The sequence below is a fragment of the Orcinus orca genome, chromosome 4, assembly GCF_937001465.1.
Source record: "Orcinus orca chromosome 4, mOrcOrc1.1, whole genome shotgun sequence".
NCBI lineage: Eukaryota > Metazoa > Chordata > Mammalia > Artiodactyla > Delphinidae > Orcinus > Orcinus orca.
In genome coordinates, this window is record NC_064562.1 from 121,026,631 (window position 1) to 121,050,322 (window position 23,692).

Sequence of the window (23,692 nt, forward strand, 5' to 3'; positions counted from 1 at the left end):
TTGCTACAGCAGTTTGGTTATTTATTGTATGATATAACTCTATCACCTTTTTATTGTCTGGTTATGCTTATCTTATTTTGCAATAAACCCTTTCAAAAGTAAGGGTTTAATGTATGCACATTTAATAAAAATTAAGTATTGATTTTTTATTTCTCAAGAAAGTTGATGGTCAACATATAACACACAAAATACCATTCACAAGGGGGTCATTAATGCTGTCATTGACCCATAAGACAATCAGAAGACAGAAATCTGCGGAAGAAGTAGCAACATCTACATCAAAAGTTAGTCATTATTCTTAAAAAACCATGCTCATTATTTTAAAACATACAGTAGTCCCTCTGTATCTACAGGGATTGGTTCTAGGACCTTCTTGGGTACCAAAATCCTCGGATACTCAAGTCCCTTATATAAAATGGTGAGGTATTTGCATATAATCTATGCAAACCTCCCGTATACTTTAAATCATCTATAGATTACTTATAATACCTAACACAATGTAAACGCTATATAAATAGTTGCTGGTGTCTGAAAATTCAAGTTTTGCCTTTTGGAACTTTCTGGATTTTTTTTTCCTGAATATTTTCTATCTGAGGTTGGTTGAATCCATGGATTGGAAACCTGTGGATATGGAGGACCGATTGTACTTGGCATTTGGCATTTGCTGTCCATGCTTTTGTTCATGCTGCTACTTCCACTTGGAACCTTCTTCCCAACATGAACCTACTTGTTGAAATCTGACCTATATCTTTAAGCCCAAGTACATATCATTCCATGCAGCATGGCTTCACTTGTGTCAAATGACAGTTAACCTAAGTTAATTTCTCTCATTTTTAATTCCAAGTTTCCTTGGGCCTGTGAGCTATGGCTATTAATGAGTTGACACCATTAGCAGAAGATTTTGCAAACAGTTAAATTATGACAGTTTTATAATAGTGTGAGCAGATGAATTAAACAGAAAATCAATTAATTCCAATTCTGAGTCAAAATGTTTAATCCAATTCACAGAATCAAAGAAAAGCTTTTGGAAGTTTATTGTGTCAAAGGTGAATTTTCTGACTGTATTGTAAATGCTACTATAACTTTAAAAATTAAATTTATGAATGCAAATTATAATATGAATACATATTTTCGTGGAGCATCACAGTAAAAGAATGCTTTTACTAAAGTGATAAATCTATGGAGCAGAAATGTGCTTGGGATTGACTGTGGTACATATGTAATAACACCGTGATATTCTATTAATTCAAATGTAGTCAAAATCCACAGTTTTACATATACAAAACTTAGAGTGAACTGTTATCATATTTAGAGGATATGCACACTTTTTTTGGTGTTGGTCACTAATCAGCTTTTAGAAATTGCATTTTGCTCAAAATCAGCTAGAAGTCTTTAGTTAAGATATTCAACAAACAGACAGAAAAGTAACTTTAGCTTTTTAGTCTTTATAATTGCAATTATTGAAAACAAAACTGCAGATGGGAAGACACTGAAATTTATCCCTATGAAAACAAGGAATCTGCTAAAAAATAATTAAACAATGAGAGTTCATATTGTGTAAAAGATTTAATTTTGAAATTTTTAAATTGTATTTTGGAAGACTTGACTTATGTAAGGACGCTTTAGACAGAGCTCCTGTTTAATAGGATAAAGTTATATCCTGTACCAGATTTTACAATATTTGGAAAAATATTCAAAAATCATAAATAGAAACAACTTATTTTATGAGCTTTATTTTGTAAAAAGAAAGAAAGGAAAAATCAAAATGGAGGCAAGAAGACAATAGCTTTGCAAATATTTAAGCTCAAATATTTATACATTTTAATATAGAGAGATATATAATCAGAATTTTAATATCTTCCATTTGGTAGAATTTTCTCTGAGCTTATTAGGTGTCTCTGTCCTAGGAGGAGAGTATTTTCACAATTAAAAGTATTATGGTTTATATATTTGAGCAGCCAAATAAATAATGCTAGTATTGGATTTTAGCCCATAGAATAAGATAGAGTCCATACAGATATAAATAAATGAGGAGAAAGGAAAGCTCTTCCTTACAGTAAATTTCAATGAATAAATATAGAAGAAAATAGAAAATTACCATTAGGTAAACAATATAGTCATAATTGTTACAGAAGAATCCACTGATTGATGCTAGATTTAGTGGATGAAAGTTTGATGAGAAATTTATTTTCATAGTTTCAAAGTGTCTCCTAAGTAAGTTTTAACCTCAAAGGGAAAGATGGTAACTTTTCAGTGAGAAACCAGGCAAAGACTACCTTAACCAAGTGAGTGATGAAGATCAGTAGTATCAGGAAATAACACACATTAACATCATGAACCTTGTGATACAATGCACTGAGGGGGACACATCTTACCTGTGGTACTTTTGTCCAAAATATGTGCTCTTGTGTCCAGTCATGAGAAAACCTTAGACAGCAGCAAACTCAAGTGAGGGACACTCAACAAAATAACTGACCAACACTGTTGTAAAATGCCAAGGTCATTAAAGACAAGGCAAGACTGAGGAACTCTTAACGACTGCAGAAGACTAAGGAGGAGTAACAAATAAATGCAAGTGGGAGCCTGAGTAGATTCTAGAACAGTAAAAGAACATTAGTGTCAAAATGCAAGCAAGGTGTTCAGTTTAGTTAGTAGTATTACAGCAAGTTCATTTCCTTTTGCTGACAATTGTCCTATGGTGATGTAAGATGTTAACACTGGGGAAGACGAGTGAAGATATTTGGAAACTATTGGTGCTATTTTTGCAACTTTCTTATAAGCAAAAATTAATCTAAAACATTTAAATTATTACGGCTTGCAGAGAAAACGCAATTGAAGGTGCTCACAATTTCAAGTTTCTAATTATAAACTGCAATATTGAGGAAGACTGTAGAAAATTTATGGAAAAAATTAAGCCAGTAAGGCCATATTTGAAAAAGTTGGAGGCATATTTTAATTTCCCTTTCCTTTATATCTGGCCTAGCCTCATGACTTGCTTTGACCAATAAAATGTGGCAAAATGTTGTTCTACAACAGCCTTGTGACAGACACTCTCTGCTCAGGGAGAGAGAAAGCTCAAACTACCCAGTCATCCCAAACAACACAGTCAAGGCCTTGGACACGCGAGTAAGGCCCTCCTCAGCCAGCTGGCCTCATGCTACAGACTACAAACGTATCAATAAAACCCCTTTAACACCACATGGAGACAAGGCATCCCAGCTGTGCTCTACTCAAATTATCAACCTGGAGAATCGTGAGCAAATAAACAGTGTTGTTTTAAGCCTTTAAGGTTTTTTTGGAGGGGGGATGTTTTGTTTTTTTTTTTCTGTAGCAATAGCTAACTAATACGGATTCACAGAGAAGAGATTAATTACTTCAACACAGATGATGAAGAAAAATTGATTTGGAAGGTGACTTTTGAACTTGGACTTGAAAGATTTTAAAAGGTGGAGATTTGAGCAAAAGACTTCCCAAATGACAAATGGCACAGAGGCCTCAAGACAGGAGAGTGTGGGAAGCTCTTATAAAGGAAAGTAATTCAATGTGGCTGGAGCATAGTGACAAGGGGGTATGTCCATGACCCCTACAGGGTAGCCGTATCAATGGAGTTCACTGGCAATTTTCCATCACTAAATCATTCATCTTACATTTCATAAGGTAAACTGATTTGGGGTAAGATTGCCAAAATCATGTTGCCACAAAATGAAAAGCACAGGTGTTCCATTTTTTCGTCCTTAGATGGCACGAATGAGTTTGTGATCCACAGTTCTAGTGCCAATGGGGAAACTTTCCTGATACCTAGATCAGCCAGGAGGAGAATTTTACTCAATAAAAACCTTGGGGTTTGGTCGAGGCTCAAGTTTAAGCACAGAGGCATATGTCTGAGAGCTCTGGGGAATTGTCTAGACTATCATGCCAAGATAGAAACTGGATTTTAAAATCTTGATTTAGGCAGGCTGCCTAGATAGGAAATGGGTTTTAAGTCTTTAGAGATGGGAGTGTGAGAAGTGGCTCTTGTTTCCACTTAAACTGAAGATCATTTTGTAACAATAGAATAGTGAGAAAGAACAAAACAAGTAAGATGACACTGTAGAGTTCAAGAGCACACAGGCTTCAGTCTCAGGTTGATTTAGTGTACATCCTGGCTCATCGGTTGTTAAACGTGTGATCTTAGGCAAGTTACAAAGCCTCACTGAACTTCAGTTCCTCATCTTGAAATCTGAGGCAATAATACGTACCCCACAGAGCATTTATGAAGATTAAATAAAATCATGTATAAATGATGATAGCCAGTGCCCATCCCTAGTATCCAACACATGGTATTACTAACTTATTATCCTGATAATATTAAATGTACCCATCCATTATCAAACTTGGATTTCTTATGTATGTAATAATTGAATAACATGTGAATTTTTTTAGAGGTCCTGATCATGTTTTTCAAACAAATCAGGTTCACGGACGTGTGTGGTTTCTAGGTGTTCCCGATGTGTGTGCATCTTGATGATTCATCTATCTAATATGGTGACATGTTTTCTCTTATGGAGGGTGATTTGAGATATCAAGTATCTTCTCCACATTTGACAAAGTGAACAGCAATTGCAGTAGACGGCCCTCAATGGACCCTGCCTCCTGGCATTCATGCTGCCACGTAGTCTAGTCCCATAATGACTCTGGACTGGCCCTGACACTCACCAAATAATACAACATAGTGGAAGAAACACTGTGCCAGTGACTGGGCCTAAGCCTTAAGAAAGCCGGACATTTTTACTTTTTTTGATCTGGGGAGGCTGCCATTTAAGAAATCCAGCTACTCTGCTGGAATATCACATGGAAAGAGATTAGACCTGAGACCACCTAGTGAGAAAGTGGTCCCTCTGTCCCAGCCTACGAGCTGAGCCAGCCTTCTAGCTGTCCCTTCCAAGGTACCAGACTAGGGAATGAGCCATCTCAGACCGTTCAGCCAGTTAAGCCCTGAATGACTGCAGCCCCAGCAAACATCAAGCACAGCAGAACCACTGAGGTGATACCAGCCAACCCACCGAATCATGAGAGAATATCAAAATGGTTGTTGTTATAACGCACTAAATTTTAGGGTGATTTGTTACATAGTGATAGAGAACTAAAATGGGGCTTGTGTCCTCCTCTAGGCATTTGCAACAATGTTACAATGTTTCAAAGTATATTAAAAAGACTGAGTTATGAATATGTTTAAGTCTACTTTACCTGCTTACCTCACACACACCGTGACGAGAACCAGAACAGGAAGAAGCTTAAGGTACAGAAATTAGTTTCTCACATGCTTTTTCCTCAGGGTGAGTTTATCCTTGGAGACAAAGACAATTTAGAGCTTTCTGTTCCTTGAAGGTGGAGTGGGTGATGCACTGTTGTTCTGTGGCAGTCCTTTGTTCTCCTAAAGCAGTGTCTCTTGTATGTCCCTGAGGCAGGGATCTGTGCCTTTAGTGGTGATTTTGTGAAAAGAGATTGTGAAAAGAGATTAGTCACTGACAATTATGCCATGTGGGAGATGCCACAAAGTAGCTCACCTGAATCACTGTTCTAGTATTGTTATATTGTACACGTGTGTGTGTGTGTGTGTGTGTGTGTGCGCGCGTGTGTGTTTTACACAGGACACCGATTGGCTTGGCCTCCTTCATCCTGACCAGCGAGGGCAGGGTGGAAGCTTCACACCTGCTCGCTGGGATGGATGAGGCCAGCAGCGGGGAGACTCAGACACAGCAGTGAAAGGTCAGGGCATTTTCCAAATATTGGCAGTAACAGGAAAGCTGTCAGCTTTAGAAAACATGATAGAAAGAAAGGTGAGGGATTCAAGGTCAAGTATACACAAATCCACACAGGAAAGGAAAATTCAGCAGAAGGAAGTCACCAGGATACAATTTGAAGGTTGGACCTCCAGTCTCCTGAGAGAGGTCAAGCTGGGTCCCAGCACTCCTAGGACTGATTTCTTGTGATAAAAAGAAAACCAGGGCGGCTTAGTAACAAGTTCTATAGTGCTGTTCTCTGAGGAGGAAGTGAAGTTCTAGGATGTGGAGCTGGCTCCTCGGGGTCAGTGGCTGAGCTGTGCAGTCAGATTTGAATGGAGCTGGGAAAAGTCAGACACTGCCCAGAATACACGTAAAGACCAGAAATAAAAAGAAAGAAAGAAACCTTGTGAGTGTAAGAGTCCTGCGACTCCCTGAACATTTTTCCCAATTGCTAGGAAGCCAGAAGGAGAAGTCGTTAGCAGGAATGCAGAACTTCAGGGTGCACAAGAGCCCAGCAAGAGCTCGGCCTTTGGAGGGAGACCGATCTGCGCCCTAACGCTGGCTCTGCCACCGCTACCTCCGTGGCTGGGGCAGGTCACTTGGATCCGTGAGGATTGCCCTTGCCTGCCTGGAATAGGAACTTCACCAAAAGGACTTAACCAAAAGAGGACTTTTTCTCTCACATAACAAGAAATCCATCACTCAATAGTCCAGGACTGAGACAGCTGCTTACTGGTTTCTTCCAGCTTCTTCCTTCCTAGTACTTCACTTGTGGTGTTTGGCTTCATGGCCTCAAGACAGTTAGTCCACTGCCAAGCGTGCTTCCTGCTGGTAGTGAGAGCAAAACCACCTCCTCCTGAGGCTTTTTTCATTTGGGGGGAATAGAAATCTTTCCCAGTGACTTCTACCTATATCTCATGATTTCATTTTACACACACATTATTCCATTTCTCGCTCTCGCTCTCTCTCTCTCTCTCTCTCTCTCTCTCTCTCTCACACACACACACACACACACACACACACACATTCGACCACCTCTAACCGCCAGAGACTGGGGGAAAGGTCAGTAGTTTTAACTGGGTGCATTGCTGGTCCAAATTGTATTAGTTTGGAAGATGGAAGAATGGATAAGCAACTGGCAACAGAAGGCAGATTCATTTGTTCATTTTTCCAGTGGGAATGGTCAGCCCTCCATGACAGAAGGGTGAGACAGAGGGTGTACACCTCTAAGACACAAGCTCCAATGGCAGGGAGGTATTCTTGTCTGTTTTGTTACTGTTGTATCACCAGCATCTAGAATAGTGTCCTCAATAATTACTTCCTGCATGAATGAAATGAATGACAGAGACAGTGATATGTATCCAGGACACTGGCTGGCATGCCGAGGGATCGCAGAAATTGTCGTTGTTCTTGTTGTTACCGGGTCTGCCTGTGGTTTTTCCCGTGCCATTTCCAGAGGCTGGTAGGTAGTGTAGAGCAACTGGTAGAGGCAAGCATTCTTAAGAGACGTTCTTACTAAGGTGGATAAATGGGGTGTCATGAGTTGGTCTAAGAACGGGGTCCTCGGCATTGTAAATCTTGGGAAGTGAAAAGTTATTGTACCTTTTTCCAATCTAGCCAGCGGAAACCTTTTAACTTTCAACTCTCAGAGAACCAATGCTTTCTCTTTTTTTAATTATTAATTTATTATTTATTTTTGGTTGCATTGGGTCGGTTGCTGTGCGCGGGCTTTCTCTAGTTGCGGCGAGCAGGGGCCACTCTTCTTTGTGGTGAGCGGGCTTCTCATTGTGGTGGCTTCTCTTGTTACGGAGCGTGGGCTTCAGTAGTTGCGGCTCGCGGGCTCCAGAGCGCAGGCTCAGTAGTTGTGGCGCACGGACCTAGCCGCTCCACGGCATGTGGGATCTTCCCGGACCAGGGCTCGAACCCGTGTCTCCTGCATTGGCAGGCGGGTTCCCAGCCACTGCGCCACCAGGGAAGCCCTGAATGCTTTCTTAATGTGCTGGTTGTTATAAAGATTCCCACCTGAAGTTAAAGTATCCAGGAACTCAAAAACGTTCCTGAAGAGACCACGAGTTACCATCAAGATAAACAGCTTTACTCTTGAATGTTAGCACCGGACTAGTGTTTAAAGAGCAACCAATCCAACCACCTCATTGTTCAGATGAAAAAGGTAAGAGCCTGATTTTCTCCAAATAGCATCACTAATTCTGGACACAGAAGGGGACCCCAGCTCTTCCTAATACAGGTCTTATTACGTATTATACACTGTCCATCTCTACCACTCACTAATGCTCCCCAGTTTGTCCTGCCCAGCTGCCAGGCCACCCGCTACTCCCAATGTGCTGGGTGGGTAGTGCCTCAGTGATGGAATGGCCTCTCCTTTGAGAGACCCCACCACAATTATGACTTTTTCCTCCTTGGCACTAGACACAGCAGTGGTCATGGGACAGGACCCCACAGTTCACTTTGGCTCCCTTCCTTTCTCTCTCTCTCTTTTTTTTTTATGGTCGAGCTACCCTTATTGGTCTCATACCATTCCCTCCTAAAACCACTTCTCTGAAATTGCTGTTAGCATGTCATCAGAGACCTCAGAAATGTCAAATCCAATGAACACATTTTTCTGAATTTATCTTACTGCAGTACGTCTGAAAATTTTTTACCGAAAGATTCCTGAAGCCAAAAGAGAAATATCATGAGCCTCAGGGAACGTGGAGTTGTGACCCAAAGCCCCAGCCACAGGCATGAAATAATTTGGAGTCTTGTTTTGTCTTAAGAATTCACATAAATTTTCCATTCTATTTTTTCACATGAAAATAATTTTTCTTCAAATATCTTCATAAAATTGATACTCAGGAGACATGCTTGTTTTAATCCCATGGCAGCATGTTCCACTTGGCACCTGGGTTCGGTTTGAATTTCATAACCCTAACCAGGGTCCCTTGAGTACCCCTTAGTAGCCAGTGTTATCCCCAAGTGAGGGAGGAACTAAATGAGACCAAAGGCAAAGGATAGTGGCTTCTGTAAGCAGCATTTACTCTTCCAACCTCTTTCTTCTCACATCCCTCCTCATTCTGCCCTCCCCTGGAGAACAGAAGGAGGCTAAGAATGAAAGGAAGAAAACATGTACATGATCTGGCATTTTGGCTGGCTGAGCTGCTGCCTTGTTTAGTCCCATCCAAGAAGGCTGGGCTCCCATCCAAGGAGGAGAGGCAGACCATGGGGAGCTCTCCTAGTCAGTCTGGGTGAAAGCTGCCAGGAAAGCTCTTTCACTTGGGGATGGCATATTCCCTCACTTAGGGAGGTGACAGCCAGAGGCTCACTGCCCAGATCTCAGACCCTCTTTCCCGGGAGTGGGTCATACCTACCCTCTGTCCTCAGAGTCATCCCACCCCCTTCTCTGTGTTCTGAATGCTCTGTCTTGACAAGCAAGTTTTACTTAGAACTACAGAAGTTTCTTTGGGATAGATCTTAGATCATAATTGATGCTTGAGAATATTTTCTTCCAGTTTTATTGAGACATAATTGGCATATAGCACAGTATAAGTTTAAGGTGTACTGCATACTGATTTGATTTATATACATCGTGAAGTATCACAATAGGTTTAGAGAACATCCATCATCTTATATAAATATAAAATTAAAGAAATATTTTTCCTTGTGATGAGAACTCAGGACTTTTTTTTAACATCTTTATTGGCATATAATTACTTTACAATGGTGTGTTAGTTTCTGCTGTATAACAAAGTGAATCAGCTATACATATACATATATCCCCATATTTCCTCCCTCTTGCGTCTCCCGCCCACCCTCCCTATCCAACACCTCTAGGTGGTCACAAAGCACAGAGTTGATCTCCCTGTGCTATGTGGCTGCTTCCCACTAGCTATCTGTTTTACATTTGGTAGTGTATATATGTCCATGCCACTCTCTCACTTCATCCCAGCTTACCCTTCCCCCTTCCTCGTGTCCTCAAGTCCGTTCTCTATGTCTGCGTCTTTATTCCTGACAGGACTTTCTTTAACAACTTTTATATATAACATACAACAGTGTTAATCATATTTATCATGTTGTACATTACATCCCTAGTGCTTATTTATAACTGGAAGTTTGTACCTTTTGACTGCTTAAGATTTTAACTAAAATTCTCTTTTACCATCATTGTAGCTGGTTTTTAGAGTTGAATTTATTACATATTTTTTCTTGCTAAAACAAGTAACTTCTTACTTTAAACCCTTTGTCTTAGTCAGTTTGGACTGCCATTAAAAATTACCAAAGACTGAGTAGCTTATAGACAACAGACATTTATTTCTTACAGTTCTGGAGTCTGGAAGTCCAAGATCAAGATGGCAGCAGATGTGTTTCCTGATGAGAGCTCTCTTGCTAGTTGCTTTCTCACTGTATCCTCATATGGCAGATACAGAAAGCTCCCTCTTCTTAAAACGGCACTAATCCCATCATAGGGTCCCCCTCCCATGACCCCATATATACCTAATTACCTCCCAAAGTCTCCACCTCCAAATACCATCACATTTGGGGTTAAAGCTTCAACATATGAATTTTATGGGGGAAACAAACATTCAGTTCGTAATACTCTTCATATGCAACAGTTCATTTAATATTTTCATAGAATTTTTGAATAAAATTTTATGGTAAAGAGGAGGGCCTTCAACTGGTATCTCTCAAAAATATATATATACATATTTTTTTTTTTACAGGAGAAAAGAAAAACTATTGATTAGAATAAAGTTCAGCTGGGATAAACAGGAAACAAAACAAAACTTTACTACCTTAAATAATATAGATATTTATTTCTCTATTATGTAAAAGGCTTTGGGATTAACAAATGCAAACTATTATATACAGGATGGGTAAAAAACAAAGTCCTACTGTATAGCACAGGGAACTATATTCAATATCCTGTGATAAATCATAATGAAAAAAATATGAAAAAGAATATATATGTATAACTGAGTCACTTTTCTGTACAACAGAAATTAAACAAATTGTAAATCAACTATACTTCAATAAAATTTTTAAAAAACAAGCAAACCAACATAAATAACTCATGAAGATAAGATTTAATACTTAAGAACAAGCATCTTTGCTTTTTTCCCTTTCCTTTAGTTAGAAATTATTCTGTTCTATTGTTGTGGTTTTCAATAAATAGATTTGGCATTTAAAAAATAAAAAAGTAAATAAAGGCATGTATTTTAGGCCTGAATGGCAACTCTGCTCCACAAAGTTCTCTGGGATATAAGCTTCTTCTGGCTCACAGCTCCACTCAGCCTTACCTTCATGGACAAGGTAGTATTCAAGTTCCAGGTAGCAGAACAAAGGAAAGTATGGAGAAGAAGGGGTAAAGGATGAGCTAGCTACGTCATAAAGAAATGTCCTGGATATCATCATAGGACACTTCTCCATATATCCCATTGGTGGACTTTAATTGCATGGCCACTACTATTACAAGGGAGGCTGGGAAATGTAGTTTTTATTTGGGGCAGCCCAAAATTCATCGTTATAGAAAAGGGGGAGTACTGATACTGGGGGACAATAACAGGCTCTGTCACTCACAAACTTGTTCACTCTCTCTGCAGTATTTCTCACTATTTTATCCTTGGCTTTGCTGACACCCACCCTAGTTTTTTCTCCTTTCTCTCTGGCTGTAACTTCTCAAACTTTTCTGCAGACTCTTTTTCTGCTAGGCTCCCCTGAGTGTTAGTATTCCCAGCGTTTGGTCCTCATGCCCTCTTCTCTTCTCACTCCATGGACTTTCTTGCATGACCATATCAAATTCATGGTTTCTACTACTCAGGTTTTACATACCTACATCTCTCTTCCAGATCTTTTTTTTTTTTCCTGAATCCCAGACTCATATATCCAATTTCATGAAGGGCCCTCCACTCGAATATACTATGGGTGACAAACTCAGTACATCTAAAATTAAACTCTTTGTCTTCCCACTAAAACACTCTATTTTGTCCTCATTGTCTATCCACATGTTTACTGAAACTGAATTCCTGAGATATACCTGGAGTTATCCTCTTCATCTTTCACATGTTCAATGTCCTTATTTTTTTTTCTCTCTCTTCTCCATCCTCCCTGCTTTTGCTTTAGTGGTTAAAACTAACATCTAATGAGAATTTGCACATGCCACCTTCTGATATAACTACATTACATATTTTAACTCACTTAATCTGCAAACAACCCTACCATTATGATTATTCCATATTTTGGATGAAGAAATTAAGGAAAAGAGAAATCAGGTAATTTTCCCAAATGTCACAACAGCAAACGGTAAAACTAGAATCTGAAACCAGGCAGTTGATTTTAGAGTACCCTCTCTTGACTGCCGTAACTTTCTGTTTTAGCCCTCATTATTTATTTCTTACATTATTATAGAAGCCTTTCAACTGGTTTCTCTTTTCCAGTCTCCCTAACTCCTCCCCCAAATTCCATCGTTCATATGATTAACCCCAGAGTAAACTTTCTAAAATACAATCTAATCATATTAATCTGCTGCCTAAAATCCATCAGCGCTTCTCCATCACCTTCAGGCTAAAGTTCCAGCTTCTTAATTATACACAAGGTCTTTCATGATCTGGCCCCTACTCACCTATATAGCCTCTTCTGAAACCTCCCCCCAGGTGTGGCACCAGCCAGCCATCGGAGACCACTTGCAGTTTTTGAGCAGAACCTGCTCCCTCCATGCATCTCTGTACTTTTGCACTCACTCATAACTCCTATTTCAAGGGCAGACTGTTATGGAAAGAGCTCAAAGTCTCTCAAGAGCAGAATGGATCACCCTCTGTGTTTTATAGCTACTGTCATACTTTTCACATAGCATGGGAAATGAGAATTTACTCTTCTCTCTCCCTTACTGGCCTCCATAAGTCACCTGAGGGAAGTGTTGGTTCTTTGTGTCTGCAGTACTTACCAAAGTACTCAGTGCATAATAGTCACTCATTAAATAGTTATCAAATAAGGCTGAACTAAATAAAGACTATAATTACTTCACTCCCTTTTATGCCATTTTCCTAAACAAGGCCTACTGCAGGGAGATCTCTTGGATATTGTTGGTTTCACTCCGGCTTACTTACCTGTAGGGGAAGTTCATCTTGTAGTTGGGTCAGAATAATATAGAAGCCTATCACTTGGTATGGTACACCTTGGGGATGGACATGAGGGTCTGCAAGTAAAGTAGAGGTGGGCCAAGAAGAGGAACACATATATGTTTATATTAGTGACAGTTTACATTAGATGCCAGGACATAAAATGTGTTCAATATCCCTGGAAGCTGTTTTTAAAGGAGGTAACTGAGGGCATTTGAAAAGGTGCACTTTTTTCCCCCTCCTTTTGTATGGCAGTTATCCTGGGGGGAAGCCAATGCAGAAAGTCTTGGGTTGTAGAATTTTGAAAAAGAAGCACGTGATAGTTAGATTTATTTCAGAGGATTCTGGTGATCTTGTGACAGGCAGCCAGAAGGGAAATTACCTTAGCTGGTCTTGGCTCAGTCCCTTCTCCAATCCTAATCATTCTTTCAAACCCACATACAGTAGACAGAACAGTTGTCCTTCACCACTGAAGAAATGCAGCCGAGAGTTACGTTACCGTGGAAACAGAATAATTTTTTTTTTTTTTTTTTTGCTGCAAGACATATCGCTTCATCTGCACTATTATGAAGCAGCATACATTGGTAGGGCTGGGAGGGGAATCAAATATTCTGCCCCCCAGTATTATACTTGGCCTCTGGGTGAATAAATGACTTTCAATTAGAGCGCTTAAATATCTTTTAACTTTAATCAGTGTTATTAGAGGCCCAACAGAATTTTACTTGGAAAAGAGTAAAAAATTCAACTCTGTGGTTCAGGAGAGAGCTATAAATTCTTTCAAACTAGACCACTTCTGTTAAAGAAAATATAAGGGAATTTACAATTAATGTTTTCATTGTATGCAAAATAAATGCCTTTGTCCTTTGTGTTTTGACTATCTGACTTGATCCTACTGTGGATTTATGAGGTTGTCCAGACCTCTTTCATCCTTTGTCTCTACTCTGAGCTGCTTTGTAGTGAACACACATATTTACAATTTCATCCCATGTTGGGCTGCGGGGTATTCAGATCCTCTCTTCCTGACATGCTGCTGAGCTCATCTGAGCCTTGACTCCCTTGCCCAGACAAAGCCCTCGCTCCTGTTTGCTACCTGCCTCTGTGACTGGGAGGCTCACCTCCTCTTACGCCCAACCCTAAATTTAGCCACTGTCCTATTTTATTTTCTCCTCTTGTAACTACTCTCTTTCTTACTATTTGTGTTGCTAACTGTCGTGAAGAGTGAATCTGCAAGACCTCCACTGGCAGAAGGATCAATTCAGTAAAATTCCAGGAACCTAACAAGAATCCCTTATCCCTTCAGTTCCAAAAATTTTCACAGTCACTGCGTTTCCTTACAAGTCCAAAAAAGCACTAAAACAAAAACCAACCAAGCAAAACACACACACACACACACACACACACACACACACAGAGTCTAACTTTAATCACAGAGAAATCCCATAAATGAAAGGAAAGAAACATCTTTTATTGGCTGGATGGAAATTAGAAAATAATGTAATACTTTAAAAATACTAGTGTTTTTTTTGTTTGTTTGGGTTTTTTGCAGTACGCGGGCCTCTCACTGCCATGGCCTCTCCCGTTGTGGAGCACAGGCTCCGGACACGCAGGCCCAGCGGCCATGGCTCACGGGACCAGCCGCTCCGCGGCACGTGGGATCCTCCCGGATCGGGGCATGAACCCACGTCCCCTGCATTGGCAGGCGGACTCTCAACCACTGCGCCACCAGGGAAGCCCAATACCAGTGTTTTAATGAAAATAAAAACAAAAATAAACAAATGGAACCTAATTTAACTGAAAAGATTTTGCACAGCAAAGGAAACCATAAACAAAAAAGACAACCCACAGAATGGGAGAAAATATTTGCAAATGAAGCAACTGACAAGGGATTAATCTCCAAAATATACAAACAGCTCAGGGAGTTCAATATCATAAAAACAAACAACCCAATCAAAAAATGGGCAGAAGATGTAAGTAGACATTTCTCCAAAGAAGACAGATGGCCAAAAAGCACATGAAAGATGCTCAACTTCACTAATTATTAGAGAAATGCAAATCAAAACTACAGTGAGGTATCACCTCACACTGGTCAGGATGGCCATCATCAAAAAGTCTACAAACAGTAAATGCTGGAGAGGGTGTGGAGAAAAGGGGACTCTCGTACACTACTGGTGGAAATGTAAATTGGTGCAGCCACTATGGAGAACAGTATGACGATTTCTTAAAAAACTAAATATAGAACTACCATATGCTCTAGCAATCCCACTCCTGGGGATATATCCAGAGAAAACTATAATTAGAAAAGATACATGCACCCCAATGTTCACTGTGGCACTACTTACAATAGCCAAGACATGGAAACAACCCAAATGTCCATCAATGTATGAATGGATAAAGAAGATGTGGTACATATATACAAAGGAATATTATTCAGCCTTAAAAAAGAATGAAATAATGCCATTTGCAGCAACATGGATAGACCTAGAGATTATCATACTAAATGAAGTAAGTCAGACAGAGAAAGACAAATATCATATGATATCACTTATATGTGGAATCTAATAAAAAATGATACTAATGAACTTACTTACAAAACAGAAACAGACTCACAGATGGCGAAATGAAATTTATGGTTACCAAAGGGAAATGTGGGGGGAAGTGATAAATTAGGAGATTGGGATTAACACATACACACTGCTATATATAAAATAGATGACTAACAAGGACCTACTGTATAACACAGGGAACTATACTCAATATTCTGTAATAACCTATATGGGAAAAGAATCTGAAAAATAATGGATGGATATATATATATATATAACTGATTCACTTAGCTGTACACCTGAAAATTACACAACACTGTAAATCAACTATACTCCAATAAAAATTTAATGGGGCTTCCCTGGCAGTCCAGTGGTTAAGACTTCGCCTTCCAATGTGGGGTTGTGGGTTCAATCCCTTGTCGGGGAGCTAGTATCCCACATGCCTTGTGGCTGAAAAGCCAAACAGAAGCAATATTGTAACAAATTCAATAAAAACTTTAAAAATGGTCCACATAAAAAAAAAATCTTTAAAAATAAATTTTAAAAAATGAAAAATTAGGGGCTTCCCTGGTGGCGCAGTGGTTGGGAGTCCGCCTGCCGGTGCAGGGGACGCGGGTTCGTTCCCTGGTCCGGGAGGATCCCACATGCCACGGAGCGGCTGTGCCCGTGAGCCATGGCCGCTGAGCCTGTGCACTCGGAGCCTGTGCTCCGCAACGGGAGAGGCCACAACAGTGAGAGGCCCACGTACAGCAAAAGAAAAGAAAAAATAAAAGTACTAGTGTTACAATTCTGGAGATAGTAGAGCAGCATTAGAAAGTAAGTGACATTTATAGAGGAACTTGTCAGTGCCAGGAGATTTAACGTCCACATTTCATTTAATTCTCAAATTCAGCTCAAATGTAACTATTACTTCCATTTTACAAATGAGAGATTTGAGGCTCAAAGAATTTCTTTTAAAAGTCATTCCTGGGGCTTCCCTGGTGGCGCAGAGGTTGGGAGTCCGACTGCCGAGGCAGGGGGCGCGGGTTCGTGCCCCGGTCCGGGAGGATCCCACATGCTGCGGAGCGGATGGGCCCGTGAGCCATGCCGCTGAGCCTGTGCGTCCGGAGCCTGTGCTCCGCGGCGGGAGAGGCCACAACGGTGAGAGGCCCACGTACCGCAAAAAGATCACTCATTGAAAGCCAAATTAAAATATAATTTCTACCTTTAAAGATCTCCAAATTTATTACAACTCCTAAAAAAAAAAAGTCATTCCCGAAGTTACTTCACAAATCCTAAATGACAGTGATTTCTGATTCTGAGTCCAGTGTTCCAGGCAACTGCATCACTGTGTCCAGGGTCCATCAGAACTCTGATGTGGGGAGGGCTAAAATCTAAGGGAAAAATGAGGAGAATATGGCCTCTAATCCTGGCTCTCCATCTCCTGACAGGACTTTGGAAAAATCATTTCTTTGTTTTAAAGTCAGATTTGTCCATCCTTATTTAATATGGATAAATAACCTCTTATCTCCTCATATGTATAAGGAGTTAAGCAGTTAATGTATGCAAAACTTGTTGAAAATATAAAGGGCACTTCTATATCTGTAGGAAGAATGACTTGTTACTATAATAGACCCAGATTAGCAGGTCCATTATCACTTCCAATCAGTTCAGTCCCAAATCATTATCAACCCCAAACTGGCAATGTTTTTGGGAGCAGATCTATCACATATTTCTTCTGTGTCTCCCAAACCATCTTAACACGTTCTGGGTTGGATAGTGGATGCATTTTTATGTGATGAAGTGGTGATTAAATCAAACTATTCTCCAATATGTACTTGAGTCATCAGTTATAGACCCAATTTTATCATATATCAAAAAGGATTCCTTAAATACCTGGACATAATTAGCCCAGGTTACTTTATGAACGGTCATAACACTGGTTCATAGTATTATGCAATTGATTTTTAAAAGGAATAATGACCAGTTCTTTCTATTATCACATAAAAGAAAATATTTTATTTCCCTCAAATCCACTGCTTGCCTTTCAGACTAACTCAGGAAATGTTAGTAAAATAAATAGCGAAAAATAATTTACCTAGAACCCAAAATTTCATTCTTCATGCCTCTAACAAATTGACAATAACTGCTCCATTTTGAGCATTTACTATGTATGTACTATAATCTGAACTTTACATACCCTACCTCTTTAATATTATAATGACGCTGTGCAATTGGATCTATTACTGTCCACATTTTATAGATGAGGAAACAGGTTCAGAGAGCAAAAACTAACTTGTCCAAGTCATAATCTGTCCAAGTCTGTAGCACAGCCTGACCTGAACCCAGACAGACTGATTCTAAAGTATAGCCTTTAACTGGTGTCAAAGAAAAACCCACAGTGTAAGATTTGTGAGTTTAAGTTTTATTCAGGGACTTACTGAGGGCTATAAGGAGACGACCTCTCAGTGGCTCTGAGGAAACGACTCCAAAGAGGTGGAGGAGAAGCCAGTTTATATATGACATTTTGGACTAGGAAATACACGCAATCAAACATACATCTTGCTGAAAGATTACTGCTAGTCACAAAGAACAGATATCCCAAGTTAATGATTTTAGTGCTTTTCTCTGTATGGGAAGATGTAAGAATCTGGGGTGATTGAAAGGCTTCCTGAGATATACACCCAACCATCTGAGGGTCTGTTTATCCAAAGCGACGAGTGCCTCATCCTGTTTTTCATCCTGAATTCCTCTCAGGGTGGGCAATTGCAGTGGGTGATGACTTACCCGCATAGAACCAGGTAGTGAGCAATGCCCTTTGTTTTTCTTTGTTTATCTTTGTTTACTCCAGAACCCTGCACACTAACCAAGGGCATAATCTAAGAAAACCAGCTTTCTTTTCTTGCCCACCTCCATTAAGCTCATTATCCTTTGTTTTATAAAAGACAGGAGGGAAGGAATGAAAAAGGGAGAAGGGAAGGAGGAGGGTGGAAAGAAAAAAAGGAAGAAAAGGGAGGAAAGAAGGTCCCTCAGCATCATCCACTAGGTTGTTGTCCCCCCTCAACAATCTAGGTATAAAATGGGGCTCATTCAACTTTTTAACACTAATCAATGTTGTCACAAAATAAATATGTGAAGTGCAAGTTTGGTCTGACTTGATGTCATCTTGCCTTTGTTTTGCATTTATCAGGAAAAGTATTCTTGAAGATTAAAGGGCCACTGGAAGATATTTATAAAATCTACTGCTATCACCACGATGAAGCGCACAGTGTACTGGAGTCCTATGAAAAGGAGGAGGAGCTGAAGCAACATTTGAGCCTCTGTATTCAGTCCTTAAAGTAAGGCCTTTTCGGGCTTCCCTGGGGGTGCAGTGGTTGAGAGTCCGCCTGCCGTTGCAGGGGACACGGGTTCGTGCCCCGGTCCGGGAAGATCCCACATGCCGCGGAGCGGCTGGGCCCATGAGCCATGGCCGCTGAGCCTGCGCGTCCGGAGCCTGTGCTCCGCAACGGGAGAGGCCACAACAGTGAGAGGCCTGCGTACCGCAAAAAAAAAAAAAAAAAAAGTAAGGCCTTTCAAATGATTTCCATGCACTCTCAGTCACCTAGCAGGGAACATTTTAACTGGATGTAGATGAAAGGTCTCCCATAAATCCTATGTTTTATGAGGCTTGCTGGGAGCTCTACTTTGTGTTCTCTTCATGAAAAGCTGACATGCCAGAAACCCTGATTGACTTGGTTTTTTTCCCTGCAAGGATGACTAAAAATAACATGGGAAAGATACGGGGCTCTGTAGAGATAGAAAAATGCAATATCAAAAAATGAAATGTAGAAGAAAAGCCCCTCTTAAAGCTGTTGTTACTTGCCTGCTCCCACCTAGGTCAAGTAATATGTGAAACAGCCTGTGTCACCATGGTCACAGGAGCACGTGGAATAATAAAGTTAGTGGGATGTCCCATGACCCTCTGAATGGCCCTTGCCATCCCCCAAACTCGCTGTGGGGAAGGAGGAGAGATTGGCAAAGACAAGTCAGGCCCTGTTAAAGTTAGTTTCAGGAAAGTTAGTCATGCCTTCCTTCCTCATCTCTAAATTGTTGGTGGGAAGTGCTACCTAATGTAATTGTTTTTAATCTGGGAGAAATATCTATTCACTATAAAAATCTGAAAAAGGGAGTTCCCTGGTGGCCTACTGGTTAGGGTTCCGGGCTTTCAGCCCTGTGGCCCGGGTTCAATCCCTGGTCGGAGAACTGAGATCCCACAAGCTGTGTGCACGGCCAAAAAAAAAAAAAAAATCTGAAAAAAAATATAAGAAAGTATGAATAATATAAAAACCCTTACTATTCCATGTATTAATTCCTTGCTAACCATGAATTAAAAACCATAGTTTGCATTTTTTTCTGATCTTATTTATACACATAAATATGAACATGTATTTCAGTTCTTTTAAATGGAATTAGTATCTTACTGTATCTCCAGTTTTCTACCAAATGAAGCTTAAAGCCAAAATGTCCTCCCTACTCCACATCTTACCCAGTGGTTCTATTGTGGTTTTTCACCTCTAAAGGTTATCCATTGTCAAATGGCCTTGATTAAGCTAAGAATTAACCAAGCAGAGAGAGCTATGGTGTATAAATCAACACACACCAACCAGTCGGATCCTCCCCGTTATATACTCTATTGCGGGGGGGGGGAAGAAAGGGGGGTCTAATGTGGTACAACTGAATTAAAGTGAAATCAGGAGGCTAAATGAGACTACTCTGGAGAAAAGCCTTTCCAGGCTAGAACTGGGACTGAAGATGGGTTTAAACTGGACCCTACAAATTTCTTTAAATTAACTTTATCGCCCTCTACTGGCCATTAAGTTATTGCAGTTCTTTAACCATTTTCATGCTGCGGAAAAGGAACAATTTCAAGTCACTAAATCGCAAGCATTTATTTAGCACCTGTGCTGTAATGAGCATAGATCTGGGTCCTGAAAATACAAAAATAAATCATACTTAAACCGTGCACACAAGCAGCTCAATATGATCAGGTGATTCTTAAAGATAATATGTGATGAGTAGTCCCAGTTCACTATTTCTCCATTATTGCTGTTTAGTTCAATGTTAACAAATCAATTTAGATAAACCATAAAGTTTCATATATTAGAAGCAACATCTTCTAAATTTACAGGTGCTTTATCCAAGGAAGAAATAATAGTGTTATCCTGGGTGTGAATGAACACCTTTCCTACCTTAAACTAGTGGCAAGATCTAATCTAATTAATGTCTATCTTGAGCCATTTTCCTTCTTCAGTTTCCAGAAATAAAAGAGAGAAATCTTATAGCAAGTGAACAAGTAGAACCTTGAATCATCACTCTAACCCCAGCCCCAGGTCTAGAGGTCCACACAGGGAGAGGATGTAGTTAATTTATTTGGGCAAATGCTTCTGACAGCTGCCCAGAAGTGGAGCTGTCTGTTCAGAGGGAGATGAACAATAGTTTATTATTCATTAAGCTGTTGACTCCTAAGAGAAAGAAATTAACCGTGCCAGAATATTCCATCAGGCAGTGTAGCTCAGTACCATACCCCGCTACAACAGCTAAAGCAGAAATAATTTGGAAACTTCATAAAATCCCAATTACTGAAAATTACTTTCAGACCCAAAGGCTTATTTGATCTTTTTCTGAAAGCCCTAAATTCTTGTCCTGGTCGTGTCCCAAAAATTGTATATCCTGCCCTGTTCTGCTATTAGGGAATCATTTCAGACATTGGAAGGTGCTAAGGTTTAGGAAAACACAAAATCCAAAGGAAGTAATATTGGAAGGACTATTTCTTAAGGGAAAGAAAGTCAAAATAAAATAGTTTAAATTAGAGCTATTTTTCCCAAAGTTGCCTTTCCATGAAAATAAAGTTAATGATGAATTGTACTGGTCTGCCTGATAACTGAAAGCAGGAGAATTATTGACATTACTATGATACTGACCTCAATTGAGTTAAGCTTTAAATTCTGAGAAACAGGTTTTCAAACAGGTTTATAGGCCAAAGAGCATCTGGAACACCCCAAGGGCTTGGTTTCCCTTGCCAAGTAATCAGTCAAAGCTATTACTGGGGCTCTGCCTTTCCCTTGTGGCTAAATAACAGAGCCCAAGCACAGTTGCCAATTTCTAATGAATATTAGGTGTGGCCTCCATTTTCTACCATGCTGGGGGGTATTGGAACAACTGGATTTGAAGCAGTACCCATGAAGAAGGTGGCTCCGTGCCTCAGACGTTAAAGCAGATTTTAAAGCAACAGAAGTTGCATTTTATCCAAAATTAAAATGTTTATTGAGGGCCTAATAAATATTTATTATACGTACTAGATAATGTTGAAAATATCTTTTTTTTTTTCAAATATATAAACATAGTTCTTGCCTCCTGGGAACATACCTTCTAGTTGGTAGATAAACAAAACCATCTGGAAAGCTTAATCATAATACAAGAGTTAATTTAAATAACACACCAGAAGCTGTCACGGTGAGGTTCAAGACTAACTTCCAAAAGGAGAGTAGAGAGATTTCCTGGTTCTGTAACCAAGAGACTTGAGCTCATAACATTTGGCTATTCTTTGAAGCCCATTATCTTTCAAAAGAGCAAATAATATTGGTATCCAGAAAATAATTTTGAATCCCTTTGAAATGTTTGGGCAATGTTTCTTTGTGTGTGAGTTTCCCTACTTTGGACCCACCAGGGATGTGTAATAAAAGTGCAACTGCCTATGCTCTGCTCCAGACCAAAAAAAATTAGGATTGCTGGGGGTCCACTCCATGAATCTGCGCTTTAACAAACACCCTTGGGTGATCATGGACACACACTCCAGTGAAGATCTACTTTAGAAGGAGAAATCATGCCCATGGTGCCCACTCACTGCTTTCCCTGAAGCACACAGGCTGTTTTCATGACTATAGATACAATCTAAGCAGTAATTTCAGGGTTTAGAAACCTTAAGGAAGAAAAGACTAAAACAATCTAGAAGCACAATCCCACATCTGCATCTACAGCTTATAAATTGGAAGTCTGCAAGTTTTTTATTTATTCAACAAGGACTATTTACAGCGTCACATTAGTGACCTGTAAGATTACATGAAATACTGATTTAATACAGTTTCTAAACTTATGGAAATTATTTGCTAAATGCCTAGTTACTTAGCCTCTTTGGGGTTATTTAAGGTTTCTGCTCTGCATGAGGAAAGTGAAAAATAGAATAGCTGTGAATGCAAGTGTAGCTATAATTAGAATAGTCTGTCTGCAGCCTCCTTTATCTGTTTTCCTAGTTATAAATACCACCAAATCCCTGATGCCTTTCAGAGGCCCTAAAGATTTGTTTATTTGTAATAGAAAAAGAATGAAGAGGCTTTTCCAAGTTTTTTGGTAGGTAACCAGAAGATGCATTTCTAACTTCATGTCTAGCTGTTATAAATCTATCTACATTTTTCTTCTTCCTAACTGAGGCCACCATCCTCAGGAGGAAAACTTCTAACTTCTAGTCATCTGGGTGCTTTGGCTGCTTATATTACTGCTATAGCTTTTCCATGCAGGGAAGCTAAAAGCTCATACAACATGACATCAAAGGAATAGATTTCAATTTGTCCACCACAGTTTATATTTCTTAATATTATTCTAGTGGGGTGTTCCAAGTAAAAATTAAAATCACTTTTGGAAACTCTTTCAGTTCTTTATTACATGACATCATGTTTGAACAAAGACGATAATCCTTAATGGAATAGTCACGAAAAAACTATTGTTAACTTTGAGTCAAATTATAATGACCCCATGAGGGTGTAAGGTGGGGTGGTGGATATATTATTACTTTACCCCCCAAAGGGGTAAATGGACCCAAGTTAACTTAGTCCTTCCTGAAATGTCCTTGGCTGGGGTTAACTTCTGGAAAGTTTTAGCCTAAAAGGGAGATTTTTTAAAGTGATAAGCAAATAAAAAGGAGATGTTATAACATAACGCCACTATTCCACTGTTGGAAAACCTCAGGTTCCTTTTCATAAAATGTTATATTTACGTTAAACACAGTGTTTAATATATGTTATAATATGGAGGTTTTATTTGGTTGAAGTAAATGGAATAGAAAGAAAAAATTTCCCATGTCTTCTCTAGGAGTTAGAAGAACAATCTTTTCTTTCAACTTCAAAGTATGTGTTTTGGTTCCAAAGTGATTGCATCTTTCACTTGTTTGTTTTCATAGAAAAGTGCATTCTTATTTTTATTCAACTTCCATCCCAAATTTTCTGATCTATGACTTGCAGAGCAAAATAAGAAAAGGAAATTC

General features: G+C 39.6%; 1 protein-coding gene across 1 annotated transcript in view; it reads left to right on the top strand.

Moving 5' to 3' along the window:
* ARHGEF38 (Rho guanine nucleotide exchange factor 38) overlaps positions 1 to 23,692 on the top strand; it is a 158,849-nt gene that overhangs the window by 81,886 nt on the left and 53,271 nt on the right. Inside the window, exon 4 of the mRNA XM_004269614.3 lies at positions 18,587 to 18,734. Coding sequence (XP_004269662.1) covers positions 18,587 to 18,734 — 148 coding nt within the window. The remainder of the gene's footprint in view (positions 1 to 18,586; positions 18,735 to 23,692) is intronic.